Source organism: Canis lupus, chromosome 7 (genome assembly GCF_003254725.2).
Source record: "Canis lupus dingo isolate Sandy chromosome 7, ASM325472v2, whole genome shotgun sequence".
Classification (NCBI taxonomy): Eukaryota; Metazoa; Chordata; class Mammalia; order Carnivora; family Canidae; genus Canis; species Canis lupus.
Window position 1 is genome coordinate 34071144 of NC_064249.1, and position 12481 is coordinate 34083624.

At 40.0% G+C, this 12481-nt stretch overlaps 1 protein-coding gene across 15 annotated transcripts in view; it reads left to right on the plus strand.

The window, feature by feature from the left end:
- The window catches only part of SDCCAG8 (SHH signaling and ciliogenesis regulator SDCCAG8), a 242196-nt gene that overhangs the window by 4114 nt on the left and 225601 nt on the right, over nucleotides 1-12481 (plus strand). For 14 of the 15 annotated variants that reach the window (XR_007411968.1, XR_007411969.1, XR_007411972.1 and 11 more), the window contains 2 exons: nucleotides 9994-10146; nucleotides 10864-10949. Coding sequence is in view for 7 of the 15 variants with exons in the window: in XM_049112387.1 (XP_048968344.1) it covers nucleotides 9994-10146; nucleotides 10864-10949 (239 nt within the window). In the remaining 8 variants the exon portion in view is untranslated. Of the gene's footprint in view, nucleotides 1-3012; nucleotides 3130-9993; nucleotides 10147-10863; nucleotides 10950-12481 lie in introns of those variants that run through there. The other variant, XM_049112395.1, reaches the window with a different exon arrangement.

Consider the following 12481-nt stretch of genomic DNA (forward strand, 5'->3'; position numbering starts at 1 on the left):
TTATATAGTATTTTAGAATTTGAAGCTCTGATTTGAAAGGCAGAATCAAAGCTGCTTTTTTTTTTTTTTTTTTTTAAGATTTCTTTAATTGAGAGGTTGGCGGGGCAGAGGGAGGGAATTTCAAGCAGACTCTGTGCTGAGTGCAGAGCCTGATAAGGGGCTCAGTCTCATGACCCTGAGATCATGACCTTGAGATCACAACCTGGGCTGTAACCAAGAGTTGGAAGCTTAACCAACCCAGGCACCCTGCTTGCTTTCTTTTATTTTTTTTTTTTAAGATTTTATTTATTTATTCATGAGAGAGAGAGAGAGAGAGGCAGAGACACAGGCAGAGGCAGAAGCAGGCTCCATGCAGGGAGCCTGACATGGGACTCGATCTGGGGTCTCTAAGATCAGGCCCTGAGCTGAAGGCGGAGCTAAACCGCTGAGCCACCCGGGCTGCCTCTTGCTTTCCTTTAAAACTGGAGTAGGAATCTTGTCTCTTCTTGACTTGTGATCCTAGAACAGCCATGCTCCTAGAACAGCCATGGAAAGAGGGAGCCCATTGACAGACTCCACAATCTCCTGTCGTCCTTTCCTTCCTCACACTTTCCAGATGTATTCACTCTATCCCCTCTAAGGGTCTCTCTTGCTTTGGATTGTTTGTGCCCTCATTGCAAGAAATTAGATTTACTGACTGTCCTTCAAAGTAAGTATTCTGACAAAAAGAGAAGGCTTCATTGCCCCACAGATCTGTAATATTATTGCTTCCCAGTAGATGATCTGAAAGTTTCCAGTGTGGAGAAAGTATCCAAGTACCCTGGGAATCACGAAATTTCATCTAGAAGTAGAAGTGACTTGGGAGGTCTCCTGGCAGTATGGTTAGGTGTTCATTCTCTTTGTGGTGAATGTAGGCAGCTAGCATTCAAGACCCACAGAATGACTGAGAACAATCTTGGGAACTGGAGAGTGTAGCAAATACCTTTCTCTCATTTAAATCCAACACATCATCGTACAGAGGCCATGAGGTATAAGCTAGTATATAGCCAAGAAAGGGTCAGAAAAGCCATTGTAGAAGGGAATCCGGGCTTTTTAAACATCTGTGCCCTGAACATAGAGATGTGATAATAGAAAGAAGAGAACTTGTTAGAAAAGCAGTGTTCCATTCTTTTTTTTTTTTTTTTTTTTTCAGTGTTCCATTCTTAATACCAGAATCATGTCCCGTGTCTTGCTGTAGTGTTGGTTGTGGATACAGTTGTATCAACAACACTGTGTCCATGACTCCCCTATTCACCTAGTTCCTAGCCACCCTTGGCTAAGTGGGCATAAAGAAATCTGGAACAAGCTTAGATTGGGACAAGAATACATCATTCTTTTCTAGACACATTTTGTAAGCTAGTTCCTCTTTTTCTTTCAACATTTTTGTATTCTGGGCTCTAGACTGAATTTCCAAAAGAGTTTGGTGGAGTCCAAGTGGAGGATGTAGAACTAGGAGCCCGGTCCCTGAAACCCTACTGTGGCTTTGCTGATAACCATTGGTGTCACCTTAAGTGAGTTAGTAAACTGTTCTTAGATTCATGTTCCCTCGTCTGTAAAAGGAAAAGTTTGCAGGAGATGACAGAATTACTGCCTTTAGGACCCAAGCAGTTGACAAAACATGTGGTGGAGTCTACGGAGGACACAAGGCTTATGGCCAAACTGGGCAGTTTATGCTTTTTGTAAAAACATTCCAATTTCTGGGGCGCCTGGGTGCTCAGTCGGTGAAGCTTCTGATTCTTGGTTTCAATGCAGGTCATGATCTCAGGGTTGTGAGATTGAACCCCATGTTGGCTCCATGCTTAGCGGGGAGTCAGCTTGAGATCCTCCTTCCTTCTCCTCATGCCCATAGGCCCACTCACACGCGTTCTCTCTCAAATAAACAAATCTTAAAAAAACTAAAACATTCAAATTTCTTTTTCTTCTCTCTTCCTCCCATACTTGGTTAGCAAAACATATCTGAGAACCTCATTCCCCCTGCAGGCATTTTTCTCAGACCCCTGCATCTCTAATATCCCTTCTGCCAACGCTGATTGGACCATGTGAATGATAAAAGTTACATTTCTGGGGCTCCTGGGTGGCTCAGTTGATTAAGCATCTGCCTCTGGCTCAGGTCATGATCAAGTGCTGGGATCAAGTGCTGCATTGGGCTCACTGCTCAGGGGGGGAGTCTGATTCTCCCTCTCACTGTCCCTCTCTCTCTCTCTCTTTAAAAAAAAAAAAAGTTATGTTTCTACCTTTTAAAAATGAGAGGAAGGAGTGGAAGTAGGTTCACAGAAGCTGAGAGCTTGAATATGGGAGAAAATATATAATTTGGGGGTGATTCTTTCCTTTGTAAATTGATCGAGTTTGAGAAAACTGACAATAATGTTGATATGTTTTACTTATATATGATTGACACATCTCCCCAGATCCTACAGACTGTTTTCTTACTTGCCAACACCTTGGTCACTGAATCAGCCAGTAGAGCTATCATCTGGACCTTTCATAAACTTAAGAAAACATATGTGCAACTTGTAAGAAGTAAAGTTCTTCTTTTTCTCAGTTTTACACATCAAACTTGTATTTCTCCTTTTTATTTTTGCTTTTGAGTGTTTTCCAAATGTTTTGCCATGTACACTATAAATGTGTAAACACACATGCTCGCACACACACACATTCTCCACAGTGAGTGTTTGCTTGTTTGTTTTACTCTCAGCCTCATTGAGAACAAGATAGACTGCAATGTAATAAAACCCCTGGAAGCATTTGTCATGAAATGAGAAAATTATTTTGGTATTTCAGTGTGGACTGAAACAGCCCGCTCTCTTTTCTCAAAATTAAAGAAATGGAATGGTTTAGCTATTAATAAATAAGGATTGGCAATGCAAATGAAATTTGTAAACACATTTGAGTTTATTTTTTTGCTGATAAAATTTAGAGTACATATATTCTTTTTATGTGTGTGTTTTATCTGCTCTAAATGGTTTTTAGATTGTTATAACCATTTCTTTTACCAGAATAACAAAGCTAGTAGAACCTCATTTTTTCTTTCTCACTACTGATGAGGTAAAGAAGGCAAAGGATCAAATTTAACGGCCAGAAAAGAAAAGCCAGTAAAAATTTATTTTACAAGTAAGTAGTCATCCCTGGAATAATTTAGTGCCAAAACAATGGTTCACTGTTATGAAATTTTAAGAGCATTTTCACATGTTCTTGGGCAGAAAAAGAGATTAAATTGTTCTCAAGCTAATGAGATACTGAGAATAATTACATTTTCTCTTGAGATGTTTACAAATGTATGCTCTGATCACTTACCCAGTGTGGGTTAAGGTTTCCCACCTTTTCACTTAGTGATACTCCTCTCGGGGTCAAAAGATAGAGAAAGTAGCTGAACTGGGCTAAAGCAATCTTGATGGACAGGGGTGGGTGGGGTCAGGGGTGTTCTTCATCAAGACTCACTAGAGTATTTATTTATAGGAAGATCACCTAAGCTGGCTCTGAAAGATGGCTTTGAAGTGTAACTTACTTCACATGTTAGGCCTTGAAACAACATGAAGCTAAATATGAATTTCCAGTTCCTGATTACAGTAGGAACAGCTGGGTCAGTAGTACCCATCACGGCAGTGATGGTTGGGGCTTATGCACCATCCACCACCACTGAATAGCTCACTGTCCTGCCCACTTTTCATTAAGACATGGCTATAGTTACAACATGGTAATGTGGGAGGTCTCTCCTCAAAATTCAACATTGTTGATGACGCTGCTATAAACATCAGGGAGCATGTAACCCTTCAAATCTGTATTTTTGTATCCTTTGGATAAATACCTAGTAGTGCAATTAATTGCGGAAGAGACTCTTAAAGGTAGAGAACAAACTGAGGGTTGATGGGGGAAGGTAGGTTGGGGGAGATGGGCTAGATAGGGGATGGGGATAGGTTATGATGAGCCCTGGGTGTTGTATGTAAGTGATGAATCACTGCACTGTGTTCCTGAAACCAATATTGCACTGTATGTTAACTAACTAGAAGTTAAATAAAAATTTGAAGAAAAAAAAAAACCCAACTCATCAAAAACTTGAACACTAGCTATCCTGTTTTATTGATCTAAAACACTGGTTCTCAACCAGGGGTGATTTTTCCACCAAGGGGACATTTGGTAATGTACAGATATATTTCCAGTTATCACAGCTGGTGGTGGTGGTGGTAGGAGATTTGATGCTAAACATACACAACACAGGTCCTTACAGTAAAGAATTATCAGGTGCAAGTATCAATAGTGCTAGGTTGAAAAACTGTGACCTAGAAGTAGCAAGGCCTTGCTCATAGCCTTTGTTCTACAGGAATCATCCTTGAGAGTAATTACCATTAAGGATACAGATTGTACTTGGCTGGTGATTTTACCTGTGTTCTACCACCCTGATTAGAATTACTTCTTTATCAGTGGAAAGTGACAGGTGCATAAATCCTCTCAGTTGGTGCTAAAAATACACCTGATGTATCCCTCATAACATATATATATAGTCAGTCTCCTTGGTTTGTCAACATCCACATATCTTAATGATCTTCCAGCCACTGCTTGCTTGCTTTTTTTCTTTCTTTTCTTTTCTTTTCTTTTCTTTTCTTTTCTTTTCTTTTCTTTTCTTTTCTTTTCTTTCTTTTCTTTTCTTTTCTTTTCTTTCTTTCTTCTCTTTCTTTTTTTCCAGCCACTGCTTTCTTAAGATGTTGACGTTCTTGTTCAGATTATCTTCCACTCCTGGCACCAACCACTTCACATTTTTCAGCTGTTAGTGTCTTTTCTTTTATGATAGAATTTTCTTCTAAAATTTTCTTAGTTTCTACATGTTACTTTTAATCCCTTTCACTGTTGTCATTGCCATTTCCAAGGCTGGCTTTGTCTGGTTTTGGATTAGGCCATTTTTATCTTGGTTGTCCTACCTAGCAGTCCTCTAATAGACAGCAACAGCAATCTTCCGAACTAGCTGAGGCCCGGTCAAGTGTGGACAGATACATGTATCTCTTATCTCGCTGTGGTTTCATTTTTCTGCTTGTCTGCCCTGGCCCCAGCTTGGTTTGAGAACTGCAGTGCATTTTGTGTCTCAGCCTCGGGGAGGTATGGTTCATGGCCTGGTTTCTCAGAGATAGCTGGGTGCTGCCTGGGGTGTGGTTCCCTCACCCTGTCGCCAGGGTAATTCTCATTCGCATCTCCATGTGCAGATGGAGAACGTAGGCATGAATAATTCACGTGTGTATATAAGTGATGATCCTTCCTAGACTGGGACATATTTATCTTCTGTTCAAAAACACCTTGGTTAAGCGAGGCCTGATGGTAAGCTGGGAGAAAGAATGGGGGGAACTGGACTACAAAAATGATTAAGAGAGAATGAAATTGGCCAACGATTTTGGTGCTTATTGTACTGATTGATGTTTGGATAGCAGACAACCAGAAATATGATTTACTTACCTTTATGTTCTTGTGATGCTGCAGGACTCAGAGGACCTATTTGTGTTTGTATTGTATTATATTGATAATTAAGTTTATTTCCAGGCCATGGTTGATGTTGGGAGAAGAAATCAGGATACATTGTGAAATACTTTTACTGTCCTCTCTGGAGAGAAGGGGAAATGAGTATTCTTTCCGTCTCTTGGTTACGGACAGATAAAGCTGTACCCAGTTGCAGTGGGATAGGAAATGATAACTAGAACCTCCTGTGTAATCTAGTTTGTAGCAGATAACTGCATGTGGGGAGTAGTGTTCTTTAAAAGGACTACAAGGGGGATCCCTGGGTGGCTCAGCAGTTTAGCTCCTGCCTTCAGCCCAGGGCATGATCCTGGAGACCCGGGATCGAGTCCCACATCAGACTCCCTGCACGGAGCCTGCTTCTGTCTCTGCCTCTGTGTGTGTGTCTCATGAATAAATAAATAAAATCTTAAAAAATAAATAAAATAAAAGGACTACGGGGCCTTCAGTTGCAGTGGTTCCAGCTGAAGAGCAATAGAGTTTCCTCTGTTTTGAATCATCTAAGCATTATTCCTCAGGATTAACTGTTTGTTACAGTGTATAATTATGTTGCTATGTATATACTTGAAGAGCATTTAGTGTGTTTTGAAATGTGCTATTGAAATGACTTAAAAATATCACTTGACCTCCTTAGTTTTAGTTTTAGAACACAGTTCTTGCAAATTCCTTCCCTTCCTCTCTGATCCTGGTAACTGAAGTCAGGGATCACACACACACACACACACACACAAAAAAAAAAAAAAACCTCATGTCTTAGATATCACTTTTCCTGGGGATGGTTGTTTCAGTAGCTCACTATTTCACATAATAACTGTTTTCATAGTGTAATTTTAACATGTACGTAGTCTTTGAATATCATAAATTCTAAAGGAGTAAAGAAGAATATTGGAAAAGGTGTTAAATGGGCTCATGAAACTCTGCCATCATTGTAATCTGATAAAAGTACTCTATAGACGTTTTCAACTGCAACATTTTTCCAGATTTCCTCCCTTTTTCCTAATATAGCGTATTAGCTTTTAGTCAGATTAGGTATAAATAAATGATTATCCTTTGCTTAGAAGTGAAATCATTTCATAGCTCTATTGAGCACACTTTTAACGTTAGTCAAACCCTCTATTTCCTAATGGACGCAATAAAGATAAGTGCTTTATTCATACATTTATGTGTGTAAATCTAAAGCTCTGTGAACTAAATTGCTAATCATGTAACACTTTGATTTTCCTTTTCCATTAACAAATCTCTTTAGAAAATATTAAGTTATTGGAAAACTACTGCTCCTTTTTATTTTGTTAAAACCAGGAATGTGTCTTATCTGGGTCTTTCTTAAACTCATGATGAGTAAAAAAAGAAAAAAAAAAAAAAAACACCCCCAAAAACAAAACTCATGATGAGTAAGGGGTTAGTATTCAGTATCAAATGCCTGTCAGAGAAAGGTCTGTGTGGAAATAGGATTAGTGTGTGGAGAAAAATATAGCAATAAATTTAGTGGATCTCTTGTGTAGTTAGTAATAAAATTTCATTGTTGAACCCTGACCTGAAAGACCTGTTTTCTTTAATCAAGAAATAAAATGAACTGCTGTAAGTGAAGAACCTATGTTAGATATTTTGTAGCATGGAGTATTTTTTTTTATTTTTTTACTGAGTTACACTTTTTTTTTAAATTTTTATTTATTTATGATAGTCACAGAGAGAGAGAGAGAGAGAGGCAGAGACACAGGCAGAGGGAGAAGCAGGCTCCATGAACCGGGAGCCCGACGTGGGATTCGATCCCGGGTCTCCAGGATCAGCGCCCTGGGCCAAAGGCAGGCGCCAAACCACTGCGCCACCCAGGGATCCCGAGTTATACTTTTTCTGTTCTAAACTTTGAAATTAATGAGCTTGGGGCAGCCTCGGTGATGCAGCAGTTTGACACAGCAGTTTAGTGCCGCCTTCAGCTGGGGTTGTGATCCTGGAGACCTGGAATCGAGTCCCATGTCGGGCTCCCTGCATGCAGCCTGCTTCTCCCTCTGCCTGTGTCTCTGCCTCTTTCTCTCTCTGTGTTTCTATGAATAAATAAATAAAAATCTTAAAAAAAAAGATTTGAAAGTAATGAGCTTGGAGAAAGTAAAATCTATTTCTCAAGGTCCTGTAGACCTTGATGTATATTTGTAAATATATTTTCATCCATGAGTGGTAATGAAAAAAGATGGTTGTTTTGTAGCTTTCTTACGGTTCCCAAATAGGTAGCAAAGATGAGGAGCTTTTCTCCTGAGGACATAAGAAGGAATAGACCTGAGTTGTCAAAGAAGAGCAAGAATGACATTGGTCATCGTTGTTATGAGTTGTTCCTTCTTAGGGAAAGTACCATCTCCCTTTGAGGATCTTAAGGATTGTTTCTGTGGAGTCCATTTGAAATAGATAATAGGATGCCTGGATGGCTTAGTCAGTTCAGTATCTGTCTTTGGCTCAAGTCATGATCTTGGGGTCCTGGGATTGAGGCCCTTGTCAGGCTCCCTGCTTATCAGGAGAATCTGCTTCTCTCTCTCCCCCTGCACCCTTTCCCCCAACCACGTAGTGTGCACACATGCTCTTTCTCTCTCAAATAAATAAACAAAATCTTCAAGGAAATAGATAATAGATGTAGATGAATTTGAATGGAAATTCATTCTTTTCTAACATAAATTTCCATGTTAGATATATGGGTATGTTTGGTAAATTAATCAGTGGGCTAAAAAATAAGTTTCAAATATAGATAGTCAAAATTCGAACAGGGTTACTGAAATCTGGGTCCCAAATCTAACGTACAAGGAAAACTTTTTGTTATAATGTTTTCTAGATTGGAACCAGTGAATTTAATCATAAGAGACTAGCAGAAAAAAAAAAAAAAAGAGAGAGAGACTAGCAGAAACAAGAAGTTTAAATGGAAAAAATAAGTGGACCTTAATTAATGAAATTACCAGTTAATTGCCTGATTCTCCAGTTGTTAGACATGTAAAAAATATCCGTAAAGTAAGGTAGAAATCTTAGTAGTACCATCACTAGTATCATTGGTTTAGTTCTGTTTTTAATTTAAGATTTGGATCCTTTACTGAAAACGTTTTTGGATATTTCACTGAATAATTATTTCAGTTCCCTGTTGCTGCATAACAAACCACCGTAAAGCCTGATGGCTGACAGCAACAACTAACGGCATTTGGGTTGACTGGACTCAGCTGGGCAGTTCTTCGGGTTTCTTTCATGCCATTGCAGTGAGATGGCCTCTGGCAAGTCCTCTCAAAACTCCACTGGGCTGTCAGCAGGGCTGGGCTTCTCTCCTTTCCCATGAAGTCCCAGGGCCTCTTGTTTCCACATGGCCCTCCACAATCTCTCCAGCAGGGTAGGCAGGCTTCCTACTTAGTGGCTTAAGGATCATAAAAACAAGCATTCCAGGAGGGAGGAAGCAGAAGCTTTTAAAAAATGAAGCCTGGGGGCTCCTGAGTAGCTCAGTCAGTTAAGCTCCCTACTCTTGGTTTCAGCTCAGGTCACAATCTCAGGGTCATGGGATTAATCCCTGAGTGGGCTCCACAACCAGCAGGACATCTGCTTGTCCCTCTCCCTCCCCTGCTACCCCACTTCCTTTCCCCCTTCATGTGTGCACAGCGGGTGCTTATGAGTTTGCACGTGCTCTCTGTCTCTTTAAAATTAAATAAAACAGTCTAAAAAAACAAACGAAGCCTGGTCTGGCATACTGTAACTTCTGCATTCTGTCAGTGAGTGCAAGTTACTGACTTAGTTTCAACTTGAGAGGGGACAAGGGGAGAAGCTGGGTTTTTTTTTTGGGGGGGGAGGCTATTTATAGAAATGAACTACTATAGTATAATAAACCTTAAGATACTTCATTTTAGGCTGCAGTGTTAAGTATGTGCTAGTAAGTTGAAGCTTCAATCCTACGGGTGCTAAGAATTTCTAAAAGTATGTAGTGAGCCCACAGGACACAGGAAGGACTACATTACAGAGGCTAGCTTTGTAAGCACTTCATTTGGCTCTTCCAGCCTTAATCAGAACTAGCCCGGCAGTTGGCAGTCTCTCAGTGGGGAGAGATATCTGGTTCACAGGGGCAAGTAGGCTTCCCTGGGTGGGAACTTGGTGTAGTGGAATCCCTCCTGCTGGTTCTGTGTCGCAAGGAGGGGAAGGGGATCACCTTCTGAGGGTGAGGTTAGTGTTGAGAGGGTGAGGTGGGGAGGATATTCTGTCCTCCTTGGCAGTAGAGCTATTTATTGTGAATATCTACCTCTGGCACGTTGGGGACCTTAGAGATCATCAGGTCTCACCTCTGACCCATGAACTCTATCTCTCTCTTCCTCTAGCACAGTCCTCAGTGAGCTAGAACCAAAATTCTGCTTTTTTCCCATAAAGTATGAGAAAAAATTGCTTTTCCTTTAGAAACTGCCTGTTGGAATAAGTGTTTATGTGGATGTGCAGACTTCACAGGCCCTGATTTTCATCACATTATGGTTGCAGAACGTCAGAATAGAAGCATTCACCAACTGAAGTATATCCTGAAAGAAGGTGATGTCACTGTGGGAGAAGATGCACTGGATCCCGCATTTAGTACCAGTGTGGGAGATGAGGATCCTGGCACTGCCTGGTATGAACTGCAGCACAGCCATGCTGGTGAGTGTGAGTGGAGGTCAGCCCTAGTCTGAATGACACACATTGAATATATTGAACTCTGAACAGTAAAGACTCCAAGCCATCCTCTGCTCAGCAGGTAGGATTTTCTTCCTAACACACAAATCAGCTGATACAATTCCCTTGCTTAATATTTTCTCTTTGACTCATGAAGCCTTACACTGAAGTCCAAAATCCTTTGTATGTCCTAGCAATATTTTTTCAAGATGGCTCCAAGCTACCTCTCCAGCCTTGTATTCCTATCCTCCTCCCAACTGTCCATCTGGTAAACCATGTTCTAGTCACATCAACCTATTGGCCCTGCTTTTATGCTTCTGCACATGCCATCCATCCCTCCTGACTGGGATTTTTCTTACTCTTTTCTGCTTGGTAATCTTCTGTTTCTCCTTACAATGTTAACTCCTCCGTAAAAACAGGCATGATTAGGTGCTTCCTTTTCTGACAGCACCATATACACCTGCATATCTACATGTGAACTTCTTATATCTGTCAGTGGATCTCTCCTGTTTGGTGGATTCTTAGCTTTTAAGTGGTAGAGATTTTCTCATGTTTGCCTTTGGATCCTCAGTCCATTGGACAGTTGTTGATGCCTACAACATGTTTAAAATATATTTGTTAGGTGGTTAGAAGCATGGATAGGTGATGAGAAGCCATGGATCTGCAGTAAGGCTAACGAAATCCCTTGTGTTTGCTCTGCAGTCAATCAACTCAAAGCTTTGTTGCACCAACAAAAAAGTAAGGAAAGTGAAGTGTCTCCATCAAGAAAACACGATGTGTCTGCTCTGGTACGTATCAGCATTTGCAACCTGACAAGAGCATTGTCTTTCTATGTTTTTTTATTTAAAAGAATCTGTTTGTTTGTTTGTTTGTTTGTTTATAGAGAGCATGAACAGTGGGAGGGGCAAAGGGAGAAGGAGAGAGAATCTTAAGCAGCCTCCCCACTCAGCACAGAGCCCGACATGGGGCTCAATCTCACAACCGTGAGATCATGACCTGAGCTGAAATCCAGAGTCAGATGCTTACCCAATTGAGCCACCCAGGTGCCCCTCTATGTTTTAACTCTCCAAAGTTGCTTTAGTAGTACATGTTCTCAACAAATTCTGAGAAGGACATTCTAATAGCATAAAGCATCAAAAGAAATGATCTCCCCTCTGATTATTATTATTTTGGCTGAAGAAGAGGGACTTCCATGGCAAAGGGAATCCTGAGTTTTAAATTTATCATTTACTTAAAAAATATAAATGAGGAAACAGATTGGAGAAATTACTTTGCAATTGTTGGCAAATATATATAAAAAAGGAACAATATATGGAAAAGAAGAGCCATTTCTTTTTGGTATCCTATCTATATCCTATACATATTGATATCCTATCATTTTTAGAATTTACTTAATTGTATTTCTAGCTGTTCTTGTTTGTTTTGAATGTGAAAGCCAAAGTATGTAATCTTGTTCTGCATCTTAAAATACATGGTTATAAAATTGTATGAAATGAGGAGCTGTATTCTGTTTTTTTCTGAAATTGTTTTTTATTACTATTGCTTTGACAGAGTGAATTATTCCTGATTGAAGCAATGTGATACGCTAAAGCCTAAGATAGATGTGAGGGAGGGATAGGTATGAGGGAAGGATTTGGCCAGGTTTAAATGGTCAAAATAACAGTCTAGGTCTGTCTAGGGCTTATTATGTACTTTCTAGAAGGATATTATACCTCATAGCATTTCTGTAATAATAAGAGTATATACTTCAAATTCTTAGAAACTTACGAAGCTTGACACAAATCTAACATGTCATAGTAGCAATAACTAACTTACATTTTCAGTGTGCATGACAGTTGGATAGCCAAGCTACATTCTAGAAACTGTGGAGACACATCACTTTCCTTAATTCACAACTGAAATGTCATAGCCCTGATCCCATATTAATACTTCAGCCTGACACAAACCTTCATGCTTAATTCCCACTTTAGAGAAAAGTACTACAGGCCCCTATTCAATATTTATGGCTATCAATTATAATTTTAATATACTTCACCATTCAGTGAATGTATTTCTGTTGTCACCTGGCTTCTAGAGTGCTCTTAAGCACACAGTGGGTGGAGTACTTTCAATGGAGTAGATGAGGTTGCTGAATCTGTTGAATGCTCAGACGTGCTCTTTAGCATTTTAAAGATATAACAGGGCAGTGATATTACAGGCTGGTTGAATTTAGGGTAGCAGGAGGAGCCTCACCAGGAGCATCATCTGTTCAGTATATGCAGTATACACTTTACAGATACACAGGTCTGTTTATATGGAGCTATTGGAAGGATCCAACTTA